The following is a 22,759-nucleotide window of genomic DNA, read 5'->3' on the forward strand; positions in this document are numbered from 1 at the left end:
AAAAATTGTCCACATATGTCCTCCGTTATACAATAGATCTAAATCTACCCCTCCCGTTAGCAAAGTAATCAAAAATACCCTTGTTTTTAACGATGCTCCATCGTGACAATCCAAATCCTACACGGTCTGACATTTGGGTGAGGTGGATGCCACGTGTCATGCCACCTCACTATCTTCTTCCCCTTCCATTTCTTCTTCAGCTCATACCTTAAAATGGAGGTTCCAATTTTTTTTTCCTCTCAAATATGGACAAAATTAGTGTAAATCTCTGAATCTAATAAGAGTTGGCTTTGCAAATATTTGGATATTGACAGGGAGCCTTGGATGAAGGAGGCACAAGGATGTGAAAGAGCCGGTTCTCTTGGGACTTGCCAGGCTATAATAAATAACACTGTTGGGATTGGTGTTAAGGAAGAAGATAGGAAGAGGACCTTGGTTACTGATATTGAGGAGTGCAAGAAAAGGGGTTCCAACATTGATACACATGCTCTTACTGTATTTAGAACTAAGAAAAGCAGCACAGCTCGAAAAAAGCCATACACAAGGGAATCACTTGATGCATTGCTTCGAAATCCAGTTACTTACAATTCTAAAAGCCAACTCTTGTTAAATCCGGAGATTAGCAGTAATTTTGTCCAGATTTGAAAGAAAAAAATTTGAAACCTCCATTTCAAGGTATGAGGGGAAGAAGATGGTGAGGCGGCATGACACGTGGCATCCACCTCACCCAAATGTCAGACCAAGTAGGATTTGGATTGCCACGGTGGAGCACCGTTAGAAATAAGGGTATTTTTTATTACTTTGCTAACGGGAGGGGTAGATTTAAACCTATAGTATAACTGAGGATATATGTGGACAATTTTTAATAGTAAAGGGGTATTTCTGGCCCTTTTCCCTAAAATCAATCAAGAAAACCCATGATAAAAAGATTCACCAACCAAAATAAAGCTTACATTTAGGACAAATTTCATCAGAACCCAAACACCAATAAACCAAAAATACCAAGAAATAACTTAAGGAACTGATCTTTAGCCCCTAAATCCAAAAGGGTCTTCTTCAAAATTTGTATGCAGCACCAGCAAAGCAAAAAAATCCAATTCTTTTTTCAATATACGAATAAATAGCTCAAAAGAACTTAGCTTTAGCCCCTAAATCGAAAAGGATCTTATTCAGAATTATAAAACACCATTAAAGACCCAGTTGAAAGAAGAAGGAAAAAACTAAAAATGAACACCCATTTATTCAACTGAAACGGAACCTTAAATGTAATCCAACTCTAAAAAGTAGCTCAAGAAGTACGAATTGTCTTAGATCACATAATGAAACTACAAACCACACACTTTAACCAACGTAAGATTATAACCAGCATGGATAAATTGAGTAAAGAATATGTTTCGAATTGTAATTGCTTTAAATGTGTATTCTCTTGTTGTTCTCTCTTTTGCAAGCAAATTGAAGCCATGTCTATTTTTAATTCCCATTTTTAGAGCATGTTGGAAAGCCACAAGGGAACTGAATTTGGGTGTAATTGAGTATAATTACATAGTTTGACTTGTTTGTTTGGCCAAGTAATTACTTGGTGATTAGGGATTTGGGTGTAATTGAGAGCTAGGCATGGGCCGCATGGCTGACTGCACTATAAACCAAAGCTAAAACAATTTCAGTGAAAGCATTTAGGTAGACTTCATCTAAAGCATGAGCGAAAAGAGTTGCACAACCAAAATTCAAATTTTATTGATAGAACTGCAGCAATATATTTGCCCAGATTAGTGGCCATACAACACCAAAACTTGGATGTGACTTCAAAATTGGGTAAGTTTGCATTAGTTTATTTTTGCTTGGTGGCGAAGTTGTTGAGGCCTCCGTTAACCAGTGGTCATTGAACCCAATTCTTAACATTCCTTATATCTTTGGTAGAAGAGTTGAAGGATCAGAAGGAACATCAGCACTTGCCTGTCAAGAAAAATAATTCTAGTGAAACTTGAATGGATAGTCTCAAAATGTTAAGGAAAGCTTAAAAGAAACATCAAATTTCTGCAAGAAACCTACTTATCACCCCAAAAAAAGGATCTGCAATGAACCCTCTGTCGTGTTGTCAAGGCTAGGTACTAGGAACAAAGGACATTTATCCTGAGACTTGGGGGTGTAATGATTATGAACCTCTATCCAATTTGTTTATACCACCATATTGTTGCTAACATTTTACACGGCACTCTTACACCACAGGTCAGGGAAATTAAAGAGGGTTATGTGTAACAAACTCACGAGGCAGTCTAGAACAGTTTATACAAAATCATCCGAGTATTAATGTCCGCAAAAAGAAGTTTGAAACATTGGAACTAAAGCATAAAAGATTCAACCAAAAGGGGGATGAGGGAGTGGATTGAAGGGAGATCAATGCAGCGTGCCATCGCAAATTAAATGACTTCAATTTATTCTCTCAAAATGAAGACCATGTCGTAGTAGTCATGTTAAGGTATGAAGGTACTATGGACGAAAATTGTTTCGTGTTGCCAAAGAACTGAAACATGTTTCACATGTGCCTATTTTACTTGAAATAGAAAAGGCTTTTATTTTCTTTTTCTTTTCCAGATAAAGCTTGAAACTATCAATCTCATTTACTAAAGTGAAAAAAAAAAGGCAGTCTAACTTCAATGCAGCAATCTATATAATTTGCTGGGAAACCGTAGGTAATCTTGTTGCCCAGGATTCTGAAACTTAAGTTTTCCCGCTTTTGGTCAAATGAAATCAGTGTTATACCTCGAGATATGTTGTTATCAATGTTTTGGTGCTGAAGTTGAAGCCTTCAACTGATTCCCCTTTCTTACGAGATGCATGAAGTTGCTTTCTGACTTGACTTGCAAGAGACTGCAGAGGACATTAATAAACAAGGAAGCCCGACATCATATTAGTATCGGAGAATGTTCATTTACTCAATTTTAAAACAATTGCCAAGAAATACCTTTCCTAGTTCCACACCCCATTGATCAAAAGAATTGATACCCCATACAAAGCCTTGAACTGCAACTCTGTGTTCATAGATGGCCAGTAACTGAACGAAAGGAAAGAAAGTGGCAGGTAACTTGAGATTAGGGATTGCAAGAGGAGGCATGTTTGTCTTCACACAATGCTCACAACTGGCAGATATTATCTTGATAAAACACCATAATCAAACAGGAAACTCTTTCAGTGTAGCATGATGCCAACCTATCCTCACACCTGTGGGGATGTGAGGGTGGGGCATAATTTAAGAATGTTGAGCATGATAAGAAAATAGGCAGTTAGTCACTTCAACAGCTCGAGCTTTATGAGTAGCTAGTGGTTTATGATTACAATAAAACAAGGAAAGCCCTTCATCCATTGTTGGTCCAACCATGAAGGGAAATAGAAGTCTTTGAATTCAATCACCTTAATATATAATTTGACAGTTGATAAACTTCACACCAGAGTGTTGAGTTGCAAGAAGCAGTATCACCCTGTGCAGTGGTGTGAGAATATGCTAATTATCTTCTCTGACAGAATGATTTGGTTAGTACAAGTATACATATTTCTGCCTTTAGCCTCTTCTCCAGCTGCAAAGAACTATGGCGGAGATCTTGGGACAAAGAAGACGCATAGTTCCAATGCTGCGGATCTACAGGTTAGTTTTCTCACAAATATGCGTCTCTCAATCTGACTTGCAACAAGCTCCATCCCTCTGCATCTAGTTATTTATATTCCTTTCTTTACGGGCAACTAAAAATGCATGTGTTCCAACTTGAGACTTTCTATCAGGAAAGGGATATACTGTCAAGTCATCCATTGAGTTTAAATAAGCAAGTAAAGAAAGAGATTGGAAGACTTTACATAGACAAGCTTCGCATGGAATTTTTTAAGGAATTAAGATACCAGAATACAAGATTCTGTTGGTCATTGTAAGTAGCAATTTATTAACCTTTCAGTTAATTAGGTATATCGCGCTCATTTCCAATTATAAAATTTCATTGGCAAAATTTATCTGGCAAAGTAAGATATCAATCAACCTCAAACGAATCGCCTTGTTGATCTCTTTCAAATGCAGTAGGCTCTTCCTTCTCATGCTTTACCCAATTACCCCTAAGCTCTACTACTCTCAAGAATGTAATGACAAACAAATTCATTTGAAAATCATTGATGCAGTTCAAGAAAGGTAGCACTGAGTTTGGCACCATCAATTATACAGTGGTACAAACTCGACGCATAGGACATACCGTGTCAGTCAATACTCAGAAAGCACTTGTAAAAAAATTTAATGATCGAATATCTCATACCTGTCCAATGTTGTAAGCATTCAATGATGGAAGTAGTATACTTAGAGAAGGTCTATTTCCAGAAAACGTCTGCAAGATATTGGAGGAGTTTGAGAAAAGACCACTGAATAAAGCACAATATCATCAAATAAGAACTGCTAAGGAATTACCTTATGAGAAACAAGATGCTCGGCAACATTCTCCTTTTGCAGCTGCTCTGGTGTCTGTGAAGAAAGTCAGTACTCATAGGTGATTTGATACTAATAAATCTTCTTTGATCCTTAACCAATGTTACAGAATGAATGTCACATACTCTTATGTAATGTACATGGTTAGCAGAATTATAGGGATTCACAGCAGATCTATAGGATCTCTCCTTTTTTATCCTTTCTATAGTTAGGGCTCTATGTACTTGTCTATATATTTGTTACTTCTTGGAATAATATACAATGAGATTGCTCTATTGTCTCTATATTTAACACGGTATCAGAGCCTCGTTAGAGTTGGGGATTAATACTTTGCCGGAGTTGATGAGCGTGAGTCTCAAGTGCCGACATAATTTTTTTCATGGCAAGGCTCTGCCCGATGACGCGTGGCAGCGTGTGACACGTCGGTTTTGTATCTAGCTTTCACTCGCAAGATTACTTCTCTGTTTCTGGACAAACCGTGGTGGTTCCCTGACCAACAGACCACGCTGTTCTTGTTTTGTTATACTTGGAAGAATCTGTGAACTTCTCTCTCTCTGTCAGATCTGACAGTTTTGGTTCTCATCTCACTTTGGCTGATTTGATTTTTTGATTCAAAAACATTAGTTATTGGGGTTACTCTTTTACGAAGTTCTACTGATCACAATCAGAATTTTTTTTTTGATTTGGTTCTCTGATTTGTGAGCTCTTTTCTTGATCTCTATGGCTTCTCTGTTTTTTAGTGCTTCGATTCTCTAATTGGTTTATTTTAATTTCTTAATCTCGGGAGAACCAGAAGTTCAGGAGAAAGCAAAGATTGTTTCTTCATTCTCATTTCGATATTGTTTTTTGTTGTTTGAAGAAAGTGGGGACATGATATAATTCTCTTTGACTTACTACTGTTTGGAACTAAGCTCTATTGGAGTATTTTTAGTAGAGTTTTGCTGGTTTTCCGTTAAGTTATTTTGATACTTTTGGTTGGGAACATAACGGGAAACAATAAGCAAGGAGGAAATAATGCTACAGCTCCTAGTCCAACAATCTTCCAACTATTTTTTCCAGTTCTCGATCACACAAAGCACCCTCTACCGTTAGAGTAGCGGATGGATCAACTTGTAGCAGTGTTGGATCTGGGACTGTTAAACCAACTTCCTCTATTACTTGTCATCTGTATTAAGTCTACCAAACTTGGCCTTTAATTTGATTTCTTTTAGTAAAATCACCAAAGACCTTAATTGTTGTGTCGGTTCTTTCCTGATCATTCTTTGTTTCTAGATCTTACGACGAAGCAGGTTATTGGTAAAGGATATTTATCTGGTGATCTATACATCATTGATGAATGGGAGTCACGGTCTGTTGCATGCTCTAGTGTTGTGTCTCTTTTTGAAGCACATTATCGATTGGGACATCCTTCTCTACCTTTGTTGAAGAAGCATGTCCTCAGCTTCAGAATATTTGCTCATTGGATTGTGAGTCATGTCGATTTGCAAAACACCATAGTCCAGGGGTAAATAAGTGAGTTGAGTCAGCTTTTGAGTTAGTGCATTCTGATATTCGGAGATCATGTCGTGTTGCTTCCAAAACTGGGCATAAGTATTTTGTCACTTTTGTAGATGATTTTCTCGAATGACTTGGATTTACTTTATGAAGAGTCGTTCAAAAGTGTTTACTCACTTTTCTGCCTTTTGTACTGAAGTCAAAACTCAATTCAATGTTTCAGTGCGTATTCTAAGGAGTAATAATGCTAAAGAATATATGCCAGAGTTATTTCGGTCCTATGTGAGACAACATCATATACTACATCAGTCTTCATGTGTTGATACACCTTCTCAAAATGGAGCTGCTGAGAGGAAGAATTGGCATCTACTTGAGACAGCTCGGGCACTTCTGTTCCAAAAGAAGGTTCCTAACTAGTTCTGGGCTGATGCGGCCTCTACGACGTGTTCTCTGATTAATCGCATGCCATCTACTTTGCTTGGTGGTAATGTGCCTTACGGTGTTCTTTTCCCAAACAAGTCACTATTTCCGGTGGAACCTAACGTGTTTGGATGCACATGTTATGTCTGAAATGTTCGATCATCTAAACTTCGCAAATATCTGGTGTCAACTGATATGGTATTTTCAAAGTCTACACAATTCTTCTATGCACCTCCCATTTCTACAAGTCGGGGACAAGAAGATGAATGGCTAGTATATCAGACTACGTGTGCTTTGACAGAGCAACCAGATGATGTTCCTACATCTCCTAGTTCTTCTATTGAGCACCAATCGACTATTGTGCCTTCACCACCTACTCTAACTGTGTTAGCAAGACCGCCAATCGTTCAAGTTTACTCGCGGAAGCGAGAGACAAATGATACATGTCCTGCAATAGTTCCTTCGTCATTAGATCCTCCTCCGCCGGATCTTACAGAGAACCTTGACCTTCCTATTGCTCTTCGAAAGGTATACGTACTTGCAAATCCACATGTTTCATTGCTAGTTTTGTTTCCTATGACCGCTTATCCTCTACGTCTAGATCTATGATTGCTTCTCTATACTCCATCATGGTTCCCAAAATAGTGAAGCAAGCTTTGAATCATCCTGGATGGTATGATGCAATGCTTGAGTAAATACATGCCTTAGAGGATAACCACACGTGGGTGGATTTACCCAAGAGAAAGAAACTAGTAGGATCTAAGTGGGTATTTACAATTAAAGTTAATCCAGATGGTTATGTGGCAAGACTTAATGCCAAACTTGTGGCTAAAGGGTATGCTCAAATTTATGAGGTGGATTATTCTGACACCTTCTCCCTGGTTGCCAAACTCAGTTTTGACTGCTTATTTATTTCTCTAGCTGCTTCCGAGAATTGGCCTTTACATCAGTTGGATATTAAGAATGTGTTCCTTCATGGTGGTCTTCAGGCGGAAGTGTATATGGAGCAACCATCCGGTTTTGTTGCTCCGGGAGAGTATGGAAAAGTTTTTCATTTGAAGAAAGTCCTTGTATGGCTTGAAGCAAAGTCCTCGAGCTTGGTTTGGCAAGTTCAGTGAGGTAGTTCAAGAGTTTGGGCTGAAAATGAGCAAGTGTAATCACTTAGTCTTCTATCGGCAATCAACAGCTGGCACTATTCTCCCTGTTGTATATGTTGATGACATTGTTATCACAGAAGTGACAATGCAGGGATCTCTTCCCTCAATCTTTCCTGCATGCTAGGTTTCATACAACGGACTTGGGCCTGTTGAAATACTTTTTGAGAGTAGAAGTAAATAGAAGCAAGAAGGAAATTCTTTTGTCACAGAGATGGTATATTCTTGACTTGCTTGAAGAAATTGCAAAGTTGGCAGCTAAACCATGCAGTACTCCAATGGTTCCTGGTGTGCATCTTATGAAAGACGATCGCAATCTATTGGATGATACAGAGAGATATATGAGGTTAGTTGGGAAATTAAACTACCTCACTATCATTCGTCTAGATATTGCTTTTCCAATAAGTGTTGTTAACAAGTTCATGTCCGCACCAACGACCAAACATCGGGAAGCTTTAGAATAGATTTTATGTTACCTGAAAGGAGCTCCTGGACTTGGTATATTATACTCGAATTGAGTGTTTTGCAGATGATGTTTGGGCTGGATCCAAAATTGGTAGAAGATCTACTACAGTCTATTGTGTCTTTGTTGGAGGGAACCTTGTATCGTGGAGAGTATGAAGCAAAGTGTTGTATCTCGATCCAGTGCAGAATCTTAGTACAGAGCTATGTCACAGTCTGTGTGAGATTATATGGAAATATTGAAATTGGGTTGAAGCATCTAATACCAGCAAAACGCTGGTGTGACAATCAAGCTGCCCTCCACATTGCGCCAAATCCGGTGTATCATGAAAGAATTAAGCATATTGGGGTTGACAGCCATTTTATTCATGAGAAGATTTAGAAGAACTTGATATCCACTGGCTACGTGAAGACAGGAGAGCAACCAGGTGATTTATTCACAAAGGCGTTGAATGAAATTCGAGTTGATTACCTTCGTAACAAGCTGGGCATGATCAATATCTATGCTCCAACTTGAGGGGGATTGGTACAGAATGGATGGAGACATACTCTTATGTAATGTACATAGTTAGGAGAATTATAAGGATTCACAGCTGATTTATAGGATCTCCTTTTGTATTCTTTCTATAGTTAGTACTCTATGTACTTATATATATACTTATTACTTCTTGGAATAATATACAACGAGATTGCTCCATTGTCTCTATATTTAACAACCAAGCAAAAAAGAAAAGAAAAAAAAAGGGGGGGGGGAGGGGGGTGGGGCTGAAAGAAAGAAGTTATGCAGTGGAGAAATACTTGTGGAATGTTTGGTGCATGAGATCTATTTCACAATCTCGACTTTACACTAAACTGTAACTGCTGTGAGATCTGAATCTTGACTAACTATTCACGTAAATGGTCGGGAACAAGACATTAAAGTAAAAAGTAGGAAGACTATCTCACCTTCCCATAAGCAAGGGCATCTGGCTGCGCAAAGAAGTTCGACATGAGCTCATCATGGTTGCTCACCACTTCATCTGAAAATGAGTTGCCCAAAATTAAGAAAGTGGAAACAAATGGACAAAGCAGCACACTACAACCTAGGTGTCAACATTTACTGCGTCTTTGTCTGTAAAATAGGAATGAGAAACAACATCGAAAAAGAAGAATACAAGAAGTAAGATGGAATTTGTACCTTTCAGGTAAACAGGTTGCTGACTCTTAACAACACCAATAAAATCACAAGGAATAACACGACCCTGAAAATTCCAGGAAGATGGTATTCAACATTCAAGTGCGATTGTAGAACACTAAACATACCAAGATTAGATACATGATCACTTGTTTTACTGATAATGATCAGAACACAATAGTTATTCAAGGAAGAAGCATGGCCTTCCAAGCAACACTTCCTCTGTACCTTTTATGATATCTCAAAGAGTACAAAGCTGAAATATATAAAGTTAAGGAGACATAAAACGAACTATTATCATCAAATAAGTAACCAATTACTAAAATCCACTTAGACAACAGCCTAAAGCACCACCAGATCTCCATTCTTCTTTAACATTGCCTTTTGGGGTTGGTTGTTTGGGGCGGCTGTTTAGTCTTCTTGGGGTGGAGAGCTAGGTTAGAGTTTTGGACCATCCCCGCTAACCAACCCTAGAATATCCAAATTGACATCCTTCAATTGCCACATCCCTAAAATAATTAAATGAAGAGAACCAAAGCACCACGTGATAATGCCACAAGACACACACAAATCTACTCCAAAATCGAATCATGTGACAATATTACATAGCATGTTAAACTTATGGCTTGTTGGACAGGAATCCAAATGCAATTCTCTAATAACCTTGTATGTACTTTTGAGAGGTCTTCTTCAGATTATATCATTAATAAAGATATCACTAATATGATTTAAAAGATTATTAGTTCAAGCAAATGAACAATATTCTTTCAGAGGCTTTTCACATGAAATATTTTTAATGACATAATCCCCACCTTGAAAAACAAAATAACATAAAGCTCCTGAAATTACAGTTTAATTAAGTTGAGCAGTATTTAGATGAAGATTTAGTCAACAAACTGTAACCATCAACACATCATGAACAAGAAAAGTTTGACGCATGTTACCTGCCTAAATCAAGTACAAGATGGGCATAATTTCAGAATAAGCATGAATTGTTGGCACCGGAAATTTACGCTACCTGGTGAATTAATTGGTAAAAGCTGTGTTGGCCATTTGTCCCTGGTTCACCAAAATCAATTTCACCAGTCTCATAAGGAAGAGGGACACCATCAATAGATACTCCTTTCCCATTACTCTCCATACTGACCTGAACTCAATCAAATTTTGGTAAAAGTTGCAAGTATGGCATCTGGAATAAAATACAAGCAAACAAGTTAGAGTAACATGCCTGTTGAATATGAGGTGCGAATTTCTCTAGTGCTTGAGAATAGGGTAATATTGCCTGAAATTGTCCAAAAGGTTCAGTGTAATGGTATGGATTAGTCGACCAGACGCCCCCGACTCAAACAGAATGATAATACTCACTCGTGCTGAATATCCAAGGAAAGAAACATTCCACACACTCAGCAAGCCTAATAGCACCTGAAACAATGATGTGATATTAAGAAATCAAGCAATTGAGTTCAATGATGTGATTATAGAAATTAAGCATCTGATGAGACAAGCAGAATAAAGTCGATATCAGCAGAACAAGGCTTGGGATTGAGGCGTAATAGGTGTCATATTGGCAGAGTAATCCAATAACTAAAGGTACAAATGGAACTGCAAAAGAATCTTTACAGGTTTGAACTAAGACGAGAACGGGGAAAAAATCGAAAAATAAATCTAAGGACAATCTATTGCATAAAGAATAAAAGCATATAGCTAAAATGGCTAAGAGAACCCGGGGCCAAGAAAGCTTCGATCCTTATGAAAGGAAGAGGAAACAGAGAATTTTTAACCATAGATGAAAGACTTCAGATTCCCTAGCTCAGTAAGAATAATTAGAATACAAGGACGCAAGAACTGGACCGGGCTAGAGGACTCTGTACCGTTTCCATCATCCTAACAGCAAATCATTCAACTAGAGCTTCAACTTGTATGATTGTTCTTGGGAAGTTGGAAAAAGAACAATTAGGGGTGCAGGGCTAGGCTCGATCTCGGGATAAAACATGCAATCTTATTTAACACAGCACATACCATTGGCTAGGAGTAGAATGAAGCTTCTAGTCTAAGATACAGAGGATACACGAGTAGACACGATATACATTGGTATAAGCACATACGTACATTTGCATCATACGATCTGCCAAAGTATTTATTATTTGTGAGGTTTGTGCTTTCACTTAGCCCCTCTATTGACTTATGAATTCACGGAGTACACGAAGTGAACATCTTAGAAAGCTTATAGAACTACCATTCATGAGAGAACAGCACAATTAAGTACCACGAGAGAAAATCACCAAAACATAAGTTTCTATGAAGCGTCTAGTCTAAGATATAGAGGATACATGAGTAGAGATGATATACATCGGTATAAGCACTCATACAATCTGCCAAAGTATTTATTATTTGTGAAGTTTGTGCTTTCACTTAGCCCCTCTATTTGGACTTCTGAATTCACGGGGTATACCAAGTGAATATCACGGAGAGCTTATAGCACTAACATTCATGAGAGACGATAACAATTAAGCAGCAAGAGAGAACATCACATAAACATAAGTTTCTATGAGCTCGGACATACAGGTACATTTTTCTCAAAGGGTGCTGAGTAGAAATGCTGATCAACACTGGAAGCTCCCTTCAGAAATCTTAACAAGTAGAAAGCATGTCAGAAAATTTGATAAAAGCAGTACAAACAGCAGCAAAAGAAAAAGAAAAAAAGGAAGCAGAATGAAAGACCTATTACATGCCAACATAACAATTAAGGAAACCGCTACAGGTCGACGATTAATTATTCAAGGAGCGAAATGCCCCGGTGCTTCAGATATATAGTGTTTTCTTGATGTAGAAAGATAATCCACCAAAGCAATAATGTTGGCAACCAAGACCCTACTATCAAACTAAGAAATGGAGACAGCAGCTTTGCACTAGAATAAGTACAGCAAGCCCATCACTAAGTGGGCAGAGAAGACAATGTTTTTCAGTCTCTAGCTTTTCACCATATACTCGAGGTAATAATTATGAAAAAAATATTATAGATACAACTATTAAGCAGATGCGGTTTATGCTTGTCCTGTCAGTAGAGCATGAGAAAAGCATACAATTACAAAACCGATTTAGACGTGTATGGCCAATGGTGCATGAGATATTCAAATAACAGGTGAGATCTAGGTGCAAAGATAACTTCAAATTACTTACTTCTCAACAATGGGAAATCCATATTGCAGAGAAAGAGGCAACACTCCAACTGCACTGCAGACTGCAAAAAGAGGATTAAAACAAATATATTGATAATTATCTTTTGATAATTAAGATTAAGAAAAATAATTCGATAAGTGAAAGTTGACAGAAAAATTTATGTCACATACCAAGATACTCTTGAAAAGGAAAAGACTTACCACTATATCGACCTCCTACCCAGTCCCAGAAAGCAAATGCATTATTTGGATCAATGCCAAACTGTTCTACTAGCTGTAAAAAATTGCTACATTTAGTAAATAATTTAGTGGGATCAAACATAACGTATATTCAGTGATGAAATTTAAAATTTAGCTGAATCAGAAATCTCTAATATCCTTTATTAAGAACAAAAAAAGGTACTCCTCAATCCACGTATTGGATGGAATTCAACAGAATAAAGTTTTCTGAACCTTCTGCAATCTAAAAGAGTTGCCACTAAAAGTTCTGTTTATAACAAAGTGATAAAAAATAAGAAAGAAAACCGAAAAGAAAGGTTTTGTTGCATACACAAACTAGATATAATAGTAACACTTGAATACGCATGGCCATACTAGCCAAAGCATTTAAATGCAATTACACCTCCCTCCCTGGAGACAAAGCCCCGATATCCTGTAAGGAGCATATTCTTCACATTTGTAGGAAGAGCAAAGGATTAACGATTTACTCGCTATATAAAGGAAATTGGAAGATAAACTAGAAGAAGATGCACTATACTTTCTACACAATGCACTGATTAGGCGAAAAGCCCGTTAGGCCTTTGTAATTCTAACAGGTCATTAGTGTTAACCTGGCGATGAAATATATTCACATTTTGAGATAAAAACTGACCGATTTGGCTACACCTAGCAGATTAAGTTGGCAGTACATCAAGATTCATTTAGAGAAAATATTGGAAGTACTATAATCCCCCTCCAATTTATGGCGCTCTTTGCATTTGGGAAAGTTACAAAATGTTTAACATTCCTTTTCTATAAAAAATTCAGAATTTTCAAGAATTCAAATTCATAAAAATATCATAATTTTAAAATTTGATATGATATTTTCTCTTTCAGCTAACTTTTCAATCATAACTTTTAACATTTTCCTTCTACTAGCACTACTACTACTACTACTATATATATATATATATATATATATATATATATATATATATATATATATATATATATATTAGATTATAGTGGCTATACTGAACGATGGTAGGGTAAGGTCATCCTCAGGGGGTCAGGGCGTGGGGGACAGGGGTTGGGGGGCAAGGGAGTACGAGTGGTAAGGGTGCCTCCAGGCTGAGAGTCGGGTCTTGGAACATAGGGACTTTGACGGAGAAGTCTATAGAGTTAGCAAGATTCTCCATAAGAGGAAGATCAATATAGCTTGTCTCCAGGAGACTAGATGGGTGAGAGATAAGGCACGGAATACAGACGGGTTTAAACTATGGTACTCTGGGCGCATGGGGGGCAAGAACAGGGTAGGTATCTTGGTTGATAGGGATCTCAAGAGCTAGTGATGGACGTTAGGAGGGTGAACAACAGGCTGATGAGCATTAAACTAGTTGTTGGGTGTTTTACTTTAAACGTGATTAATGTGCATGAACCTCAATTGGGCCTGGACGAGAAGGTTAAAAGACGCTTCTGGGAGGAGTTGGATGAGGTTGTGCGCGGTATTCCGCATACTGAGAAGTTTTTCATAGGAGGAGATTTTAATGACCACATTGTGGCGACGGGTGGTTACGATGGCATGCATGGAGGCTTCGATTTCGGAGATAGAAACAGAAGAGGAACTTCACTGCTAGATTTTGCTAAGGCGTTTGATCTGGTAATAGTTAACTCAAGTTTCCCAGAGGAGGGAGCACTTGGTTATGTTTCGAAGTTCGGTAGCTAGGACCCAGATTGATTATCTACTCTTTAGAAAGTCTGACCAAGGTGTGTGCACAGATTGCAAGGTCATCCCGAGTGAGAACCTCACAACCCAGCATAGAATCCTGGTCATGGATTTGGAGATCAGGAGGAAGCAAAGAAAGAGGGTTGTGTATGATCTACCTAAGATCAAGTGGGGAGCTTTGACTAAAGATGAAGCCCAGGAGTTGGGGGGATAAGTTGCTAACTATGGGGGCATGGAGGAGTAGTGGGGATGCGAGTGGTATGTGCACCGCGACTGCGAATTGCATTAAGGAGGCTGCTAGAGAGGTATTGGGGTTCTCGAAAGGCTCCTCTGGTGGCCGCAAAGGGGAGTGGTGATGGACTTCTGAGGTCCAAGATAAAGTGGAAGCCAAGAAAGCGGCATATTTGAAGCTTTTGGAGAGCGTGGACGAGGAGGAGGAGAGGACGAATAGGGAGCGGTATAAGGTGGCAAAGAAGGAAGCAAAGTTAGCGGTTACGACTGCTAACATTGCCGTGTTTGAACGTTTGTATGATGAACTTGAAGGCAAGGGAGGAGATAAGAAGCTGTACAGGCAAGCCACCGTGCAAGAAAGGAAGGCCCGTGACCTGGACGAAGCGAAGTGCATCAAGGACGAGGAAGGCAGAGTTTTGTTAGATAAGGCATTTATTCGACGGAGATGGCAGACTTACTTCCATAAACTCTTGAATAAAGAGGGGGATAGGAACATTGTGCTAGGGGACTTAGAACATTCCGAGAGTCGTCGGCACTTTAGGTATTGTAGGTGTATAAAAGTTGTGGAGGTAGAGGGGGATATGCGCAAGATGAGCAAGGGAGAGCTACCTGGCCAAACGAAATCCCGGTGGAATTTTAGAGAGCGTGGGAAGGGCAGGCGTGGAGTGGCTCACTGGGTTATTTAATGTCATTTTTAGGACGAAGAAGATGCCCGAAGAATGGAGATGAAGCGCAATGATCTCATTGTACAAGAACAAAGAGGATATCCAAAATTGCAAAAACTATCGGGGTATCAAGTTACTAAGTCATACTATGAAAGTCTAGGAGAGGGTGGTGGAGCTTAGGGTGAGGAGGATCCTGTCTATTTTTTAGAACCAATTCGGATTTATGCCGGGATGTTCGACCACGGAAGTCATTTACCTTGTTAGGAGGTTGATGGAACAGAATAGGGAGAGAAAGAGGGAATTACACATGGTGTCCATCGACTTAGAAATCGCTTACGATAAAATGCCGAGGGAGGTTCTGTGGAGATGTTTGGAGGCTAGAGGTGTTCTCGTTGCATACATTAGGGCTATTAAAGACATGTATGATGAAGCAAAGACTCGAGTGAGGACAGTGGGAGGGAACTCAGAACACTTCCCAATTGTAATGGGATTGCACCACGGGTCAACCCTCAACTCATTCCTATTTTCCCTGGCAATCAACGCACTGACTCACCACATTCAAGGGGAGGTGCTATGGTGCATGTTATTTGTAGATGACATTGTACTAATTGACGAGACGCGAGGTGCTGTTAACGAGAGGTTAGAGGTTTGGAGGCAGACCCTTGAGTCTAAAGGTTTCAAGTTGTGCAGGACCAAAACAGAATACTTGGAGCGCAGGTTTGCGCAAGTTCAGTGGTGAAACTCAGGTAGTGGATGGAGACGTTAGGCTTGATTGACGAATCATCCCTAGGAGAGAGAGTTTCAAGTACCTTGGGTATACAAGGAAACGGGGAGATCGACGAGGATGTCACACATCGTATTGGGGCGAGATGGATGAAATGGAGGCTCGCTACCGGTGTTCTGTGTGAGAAGAATATGCCACCAAGACTTAAAAGGGAAGTTCTATAGAGCGGTGGTCAGACCAACTATGATGTATGGGGCGGAGTGTTGGCCAATCAAGAATTCCCATGTCCAAAAGATGGAGGTGACTGAAATGAGGATGTTGAGATGGATGTACGGGCATACCAGGTTAGACAGAATTAGGAATGAAGTTATCCGAGACAAGTAGGCAAGGCCTCTGTGGAAGACAAGATGCGGGAGGCGAGAAATTCGGGCATGTGAAGAGGGGAGGCACAGATGCACCGGTGAGGAGGTGTGAGAGGTTGGCCTTGGAGGGCCAACGGAGAGGTAAAGGCAGGCCGAAGAAGTATTGGGAAGAGGTAATTAGGCAGGATATGACGTTGTTGCAGCTTACTGAAGACGTGACCATGGATAGGAAGGTGTGGAGGATGAGGATTAAGGTAGAGGGTTAGGTAGTTGAGCGTTGTCCTTGTTTGTTACAGTAGATTTAGTACATCACATAGTGTCTTTGGTGTATTCTCGTATTCCTAGACTTCTGATATTACTTGTTGTTGCCTTCGCTTCGATTTCCTAATTGCACTACTTAGTGTTAGTTTTATGTTTTCGCTTGGTTTTCCGATTGGTTTGCTTGTCATTTCCCCTTCCCTTTATTTTTCCCGAGTCGAGGGTCTACCGGGAACAGCCTCTCTACCTTCTTAAAGATAGGGGTAAGGTCTGCGTACACACTACCCTCCCCAGACCCCACCTGTGGGAATACACTAGGCTTATTGTTGTGTGTGTGTATAACATCTTAAACACTATATCATGGCAAATACTGCCATATAAAATAGAACACGAGGAGTAATACAAAGGATCTGCAAACTACGAGCCAGAAATCTTCTGATCTCTATTCTATACCAAGATACATTGTCAAATCAAGCTAAACTTGAAGATACTACTTACCACAATAAGTATGATTACAATGCAACAAGAGGTTCAAATGAGACAGAATAAGATGAGAAGAGAATATGACCGCACCTTAAGATTGGTACTAACTGCAACCATATGCTTTGCAACTGCCTGAGGTCTGAAAAATAAGAATGCCCTCCCCAGAAACGGGAGGACTGAGTCAAGCAAAGATTCATGACAACAAAACCAACATAAACATCATAAAGAAATAAGCACTGCTCAACAGACTGCAGTAGCTTCTACATGTGACCAGTATACTAAGAACACTGAGTGATCCATGCAATTTGTATTGTCGACTGTAAAGTTGAACTAGCATGGTTCATTTCCTAAGCTTTGTTCAGCTGGTAATGACAATGTCATAAAATAACACGTAGCAGGTGATGGTAGCTTGGTTGATTAATGTTTTTTCCCATCTTGCCATCTTGCCTTTCTACAGTAAAATAAAATGTGAATATACCTTGTTTGTATTGGTTTGTACTTTGTACATGCTAATAGCTAGATACCGGACAATTAGACCTTCTCTTACTTAACATTTAAGTAGAGCAAGGAATTATCAGGTTCTCTTTACCAATTTAAGACTCGTCCAGCAAAGGAAAAGTCAACAAAGAATGGACTAGTAATATATATACGTCAATAACGTCGCTAAAAGGTTAAACCAATTCGTGCACCATAAAGAAAGGGGTTTTCTTTATGTATCCTGATATCACCTCGACGAGACATTTACCAAAACTGAACTTCTCTTAATATCTTTCCAAATGGACGGAGACACCAACATTCCCTCTAACAGGGTGGCAGCTACAGGTTTTGTTAGAACCTGGACAGACAAGCAAGTTAATCTAGGTTCATGCACAAATGATCTAAGCTAACAACCTCAGGCTAACTAGTCGTTTCCCGACATAGAGGACCAGATTAAGGTCCTATCAGTGGTACTATCAATACTTCCATTCAGGAGGCACAGAATAAAATCAATTTTCGAGAAGTATACATTAACAAAACATATAAGAAGATGGGCATCGACATTGTCACACTTACCCCAATGCAGAGGAGATCCATTCCCTCAGTGTACGGGCATTTAGCATTGTCTCAGCGGTAGTAAAAGTCTTTGAGACCACCACAACTTCAAGCAAGACAAGAAGATATTATCAAGGATAAGTCCGACATATTTATGTTTCTCCATTTGTTGGAAAATAACATAATTAAATCTTAATTCACCTAGAGTTGTTTCAGGGTTCAAGCCTGTTATATTTCTGGCTACATCAATTGGATCAACATTTGCGAGACTGCCACCACAACAAAATGTAAATGTCGTTACTCTCACAATTCCTTTTCTTTAACCAAAAAAAAAAACATAGTATATTCTTTGCTCTAAACCAGAAATACCGGACCATTTAAAGCAGGGCATAACATGTATGCCAATGGTTGCAGGGCAATTAAAAGGTTACATCAGCCAAATGAGTTTAGAAGAAAACAACTTGCTCAAATCCAGAATTGGTTTAACTAATTCAGTTACACTTACAATCGCAGTTGTCGCCCTCTTGCACACTCAATAGCCTCTGCTTCTGTAAATGGTCAGGTTTAAGATTTTATTTGGCTGGCCAAAACTAGACAGCAAAGAAAGCACAGACAAACAAATAGTATTTGTTTGAATGAGAGCGTCATATACATACCTGTTTGAAGTGCTGTGTGTACAAACAAAGGGCCTAAGAAACTGCCACCTATACCAATAGCTACAACATCTTTCAATGCTTTTCCTGTGGCTCCAACCTATCAAGAATTGCCTCTTGATTAGAAACTAAGCAGTATTGTTCAAATGAATATCACTTTGACAACCGACATTACCCAGGCACCACTGCGAACCCTCTCAGAGAAGTCTCGGATCTTATCAAGAACTTGCCAAACCTCAGGGACAACATTCTTCCCATCACTATTTATAACAGCATCCCTCGGAGCTCGCAGTGCAACATGAAGAACGGATCTGTTTTCTGTACTGTTTATCTGCCAGAAAGATAAAAAGATCATGATGTCAAACCGCTTCACGAGTTGACCGGCCCTCTGTCCCAATTTGTGTGACGGTGGATTAGGCACGGAGTTTAAGAAGGAAAAAAAAACTTTTGAAACCTGTGGTCTAAAACAAGATAACTTGTGTAGCTATAAATCATCTCATTAAGCGTAAAACAAAAAATTTAAGATTAAATTGTTTCTAAAAAGGACGTATGACATTCTCTTTGGAACATACTTAAAACTTACGTATGAAACATAAATTGGGACAGAGGAGTAACTTTTCCATAGGTATCTGAGCACTCGAGTTGCTAATATCAGACAAACTAAGAATCCCTTAGTCGTGAGAGCACACTGATATAGATAGTCAATATTTGAATTACCAAATTCTTATCATTTGAAGGAGAAAATCTATTTGAGGTCCTTAATATAGACAGGACATGTAAATGTAGACAATAAATAAAAAATTTAAACAGCTTAGCAAGATACAAGTAATGCAAATATATAATAATAATAATAATAATAATAATACAAAGTGCTTAATCATTTTTCATGTAAAGGATGTTGACTTCTCATAGGACCAAGCATACTGAGAAAACTGGATTTGTGGGTGGGAAAATATTCTAGTTCCTCAATTTTAATTTTTAAGATGTTGATGATTCATTGGCATACAGGATAAATAAACATACTATAGCCATAAATTTGAGTTTAATCTAGTCAATGATGCTGAATTAAAAGACAATTGTAAGATGCAAAAATAAATTTAGTGACAATTAGGGAACAAAAAAATACATCTATCGAAGAACAAAGTTAACTACATCTATCGAAGAACAAAGTTATCTTATCCTATGATTCAACATAATTCTTTTTGATAAAATAAGGTAACTTTTTATTTGCAGATGTGTATAGTAGCCAAAACTATTCAATAAGTAACACTGCACTAGTCAAATTAATTTACACTCAACAAAGACATGATTGATAGAAAAAAAATACTTGCTTACACGCTCTCCATTGAACATCCGATTAATCTTCTCCTTGACACGTGCTGCCTGCCTCATCAAAACAGGAAGAATACAAGATTATAACTTTCCAAGCACCTGAAAATTTTGTATAAGGAAACAAACCTCAGCTAAACTGAAGAGCTTATTCAAGGTTCCAGTAGTTGCTCGTTGTCTCGAATAATCCAGCAGGATCCCATCAAACTCCCTATAAACAAAGAATGAATCAGGCACCTCATGATCCAAAACATAATCCGCAGTCTTATTCTCCTAGAGTTACAAATAGAAACTTTTCTAATTAATTTTTTTTTTTAAATGGAGATATCTGAGGTTCAAAGCAAAAGAGCTCGTTGTTCCATTTTGAGATCTTTAGACTCGTACGATTAATAGAGTCCCTTTACTTTCCATTAAATTAGCCAATTGCTGCACCCTACAACTAGCATAGTACGGCAAAGCAGCTAGGCTAAGTATCATACATCATCATTGATTGGCATCGACTAGTGTCATTCATCAAATCACGCAAATGAGTCTTGTTAATGTCCTCAACATGAGCCTGCAAAAGCACAGAAATATGACATCAATTACATTAATTCATCTCCTAACACATGTAGCACATTTTATTGCGAGATTGCTTACTCTCAACTCCTTCCAGGGTTCAGTATCGCAAATTAAAGTAGACGATGCCATCTGCAACAGTAATAAGCAGCTATGTGGTTATAAATTTTACATTCAACATAATCCAAATTGACAAAATAATAAATTTCAAATTCAAGTATTAACAATTTTGAAGACTAATCTATCTTCCAAGGGCAGCTCTAGGGTAAGGCAAGCGAAGCACTTGCCTTAGAGTCCGTTTGGCTTAGCTGATTTAAAGTAGCTGATAAGCATTAAATGTTGAAAACCACTTTTAAGTGCTGATGCTTATATAAATAAATAAATTTCAAATTGATTCAAATACAATAAAACTTATATCTCATTTTATTTTTAATTCAAAATTGATCATATAAGACTTTTTTATAAATATTTAAATTATTTTATAATAAGCATATAATCACAAGCTATAAATAATTAATAATTTGATAATGGTTGTGAGAAAGCAGTAATCTATCTTTTAATTTTTTCAATTGTTGACTAGTTAAATTTTTTAATTTATCTGGTTGAAGCAGTTGAATCTGACTCTTTCATTAGAGTAGTATAGAGAAAATTAAAAATAGAAGAAAATAGAGATCCCCAAAGGAATTAAGATAAAGAAGAATTACGATAAGAGTTTCAAACTTCAGCATGATTAACAGATGCAAATGAATTGGACGAAGTAAATAAGATAAATGAAGAGTGATTCATAAAAGAGAGCATTCTCACCCAAATCTGATTGCTTTTCACGTGGAAGAGTTTGAGAATTCTGATTGTTTCTTGATGGTGATCGACAAAGATGTTGGGTTTTGAGTGAAGATGTGAAATGGGTGAGGGAGCGAAGTCGGCTTTATTTCGGCAAGGGTAAGCATTCTCACGTGTTTATATATAAATATTTTTAACTAGTAAATTTACTCCCGCAATGATATTTATTAATTTATGAATCAATTATACACTAATAACGAACTTAAAATACCATATTTTTCTATGAAAAAGTAAATTGTTATAAACAACATACATTGGGGAAGTGTACGGTTGACCACTAATAACACATGTATTTACTTTTAAGCCACTGTTTAAAATGTCTTTAGTATTTAGCCACTACTTTAATAAACTTTAACTGCCCGGACGAAAATACTCTTATGCTCATGTCCTTAACTTTTGAACTTGGAACTCTAAGTTCAAGACTTTAGGACTACATGTCCTTAACTTTTGAACATGTCCTTAACTTTTAAACTTGGAACTCTAAGTTCAGGACTTCAAGACTACATGTCCTTAACTTTTGAACATGTCCTTAGCTTTTGAAATTGGAACTCAAAGTTCAGGACTACATGTCCTTAACTTTTGAATTTGGAACTCTAAGTTCAGGACTTCACGACTACATGTCCTTAACTTTTGAACTTGGAACTCTAAGTTCAGGACTTCAAGACTACATGTCCTTAACTTTTGAACTTAACTTCAGGACTTCAGGATTACATGTCCTTAACTTTTGAACTTGTAACTGTAAGTTCAGGACCAAGTGTCCTTAACTTTTGAGCTTGTTAGTCTAAGTTTAGGACCTATTGTCCTTAACTTTTGGGCTTCTTAGCCTAAGTTCAGGACCTATTGTCCTTAACTTTTGAGCTTGTTAGTCTAAGTTCAGGACTTCAGAACCTATTGTCCTTAACGTTTGAACTTGTAACTGTAAGTTCAGGATGTAAGTGTGCGTTTGGAGAGGCTTGCCGTTCTTAGTTGTCATGCTTGACTCATTTTTTATTTTTAACTTGTATAAGTAGTACTGGAATATAAAAATCGATTATGAAAAATAAAACTTACTCCATATTGAATGGTACATTCTATATTAATCTTTATCAAATAGTAATAATAAATTAGAAAATTACTGTGCTAAATGTCCAACATCCAGTCATTTCGACTCTTAATGTATATCCCACAAAATTGACCAAAAAAAAAACCAGCCTTTTTCCGATGCAAAGAATGTGGTTGATATGCTTATTACAAGATTAGCGACAAGCCTCTCCAAACGCACATTTCACAACCCCTGATTTTGTCTCCAAAGAAACTAGCGAATGATACAGTTCAGTATTTCCAATGTGCTCGATGCAGAGAGACAAGCGAGGGTTTGGGAA

The 22,759-nt window shown here is 38.1% G+C and overlaps 1 protein-coding gene across 1 annotated transcript; it reads right to left on the reverse strand.

Moving 5' to 3' along the window:
- Positions 1-1,709: 1,709 nt before the first annotated feature.
- Positions 1,710-21,488, reverse strand: LOC104225311 (glucose-6-phosphate isomerase, cytosolic). The gene is made up of 24 exons (XM_009777087.2): positions 21,363-21,488; positions 20,640-20,690; positions 20,480-20,556; positions 20,130-20,211; positions 20,007-20,054; positions 18,847-19,002; positions 18,675-18,771; positions 18,524-18,566; positions 18,220-18,287; positions 18,040-18,124; positions 17,077-17,125; positions 12,541-12,613; positions 12,341-12,401; positions 11,724-11,790; positions 10,526-10,582; positions 10,389-10,442; positions 10,179-10,307; positions 9,164-9,227; positions 8,932-9,005; positions 4,439-4,492; positions 4,290-4,358; positions 2,963-3,052; positions 2,761-2,868; positions 1,710-1,953 (listed from the first exon to the last, which is right to left on the reverse strand). Exons 2-24 carry the CDS (start codon positions 20,688-20,690, stop codon positions 1,903-1,905), a joined length of 1,707 nt encoding a protein of 568 aa, XP_009775389.1. The 5' UTR covers positions 21,363-21,488; the 3' UTR covers positions 1,710-1,902.
- Positions 21,489-22,759: the final 1,271 nt, after the last annotated feature.

Source organism: Nicotiana sylvestris, chromosome 1 (genome assembly GCF_000393655.2).
Source record: "Nicotiana sylvestris chromosome 1, ASM39365v2, whole genome shotgun sequence".
NCBI classification, from domain to species: Eukaryota; Viridiplantae; Streptophyta; class Magnoliopsida; order Solanales; family Solanaceae; genus Nicotiana; species Nicotiana sylvestris.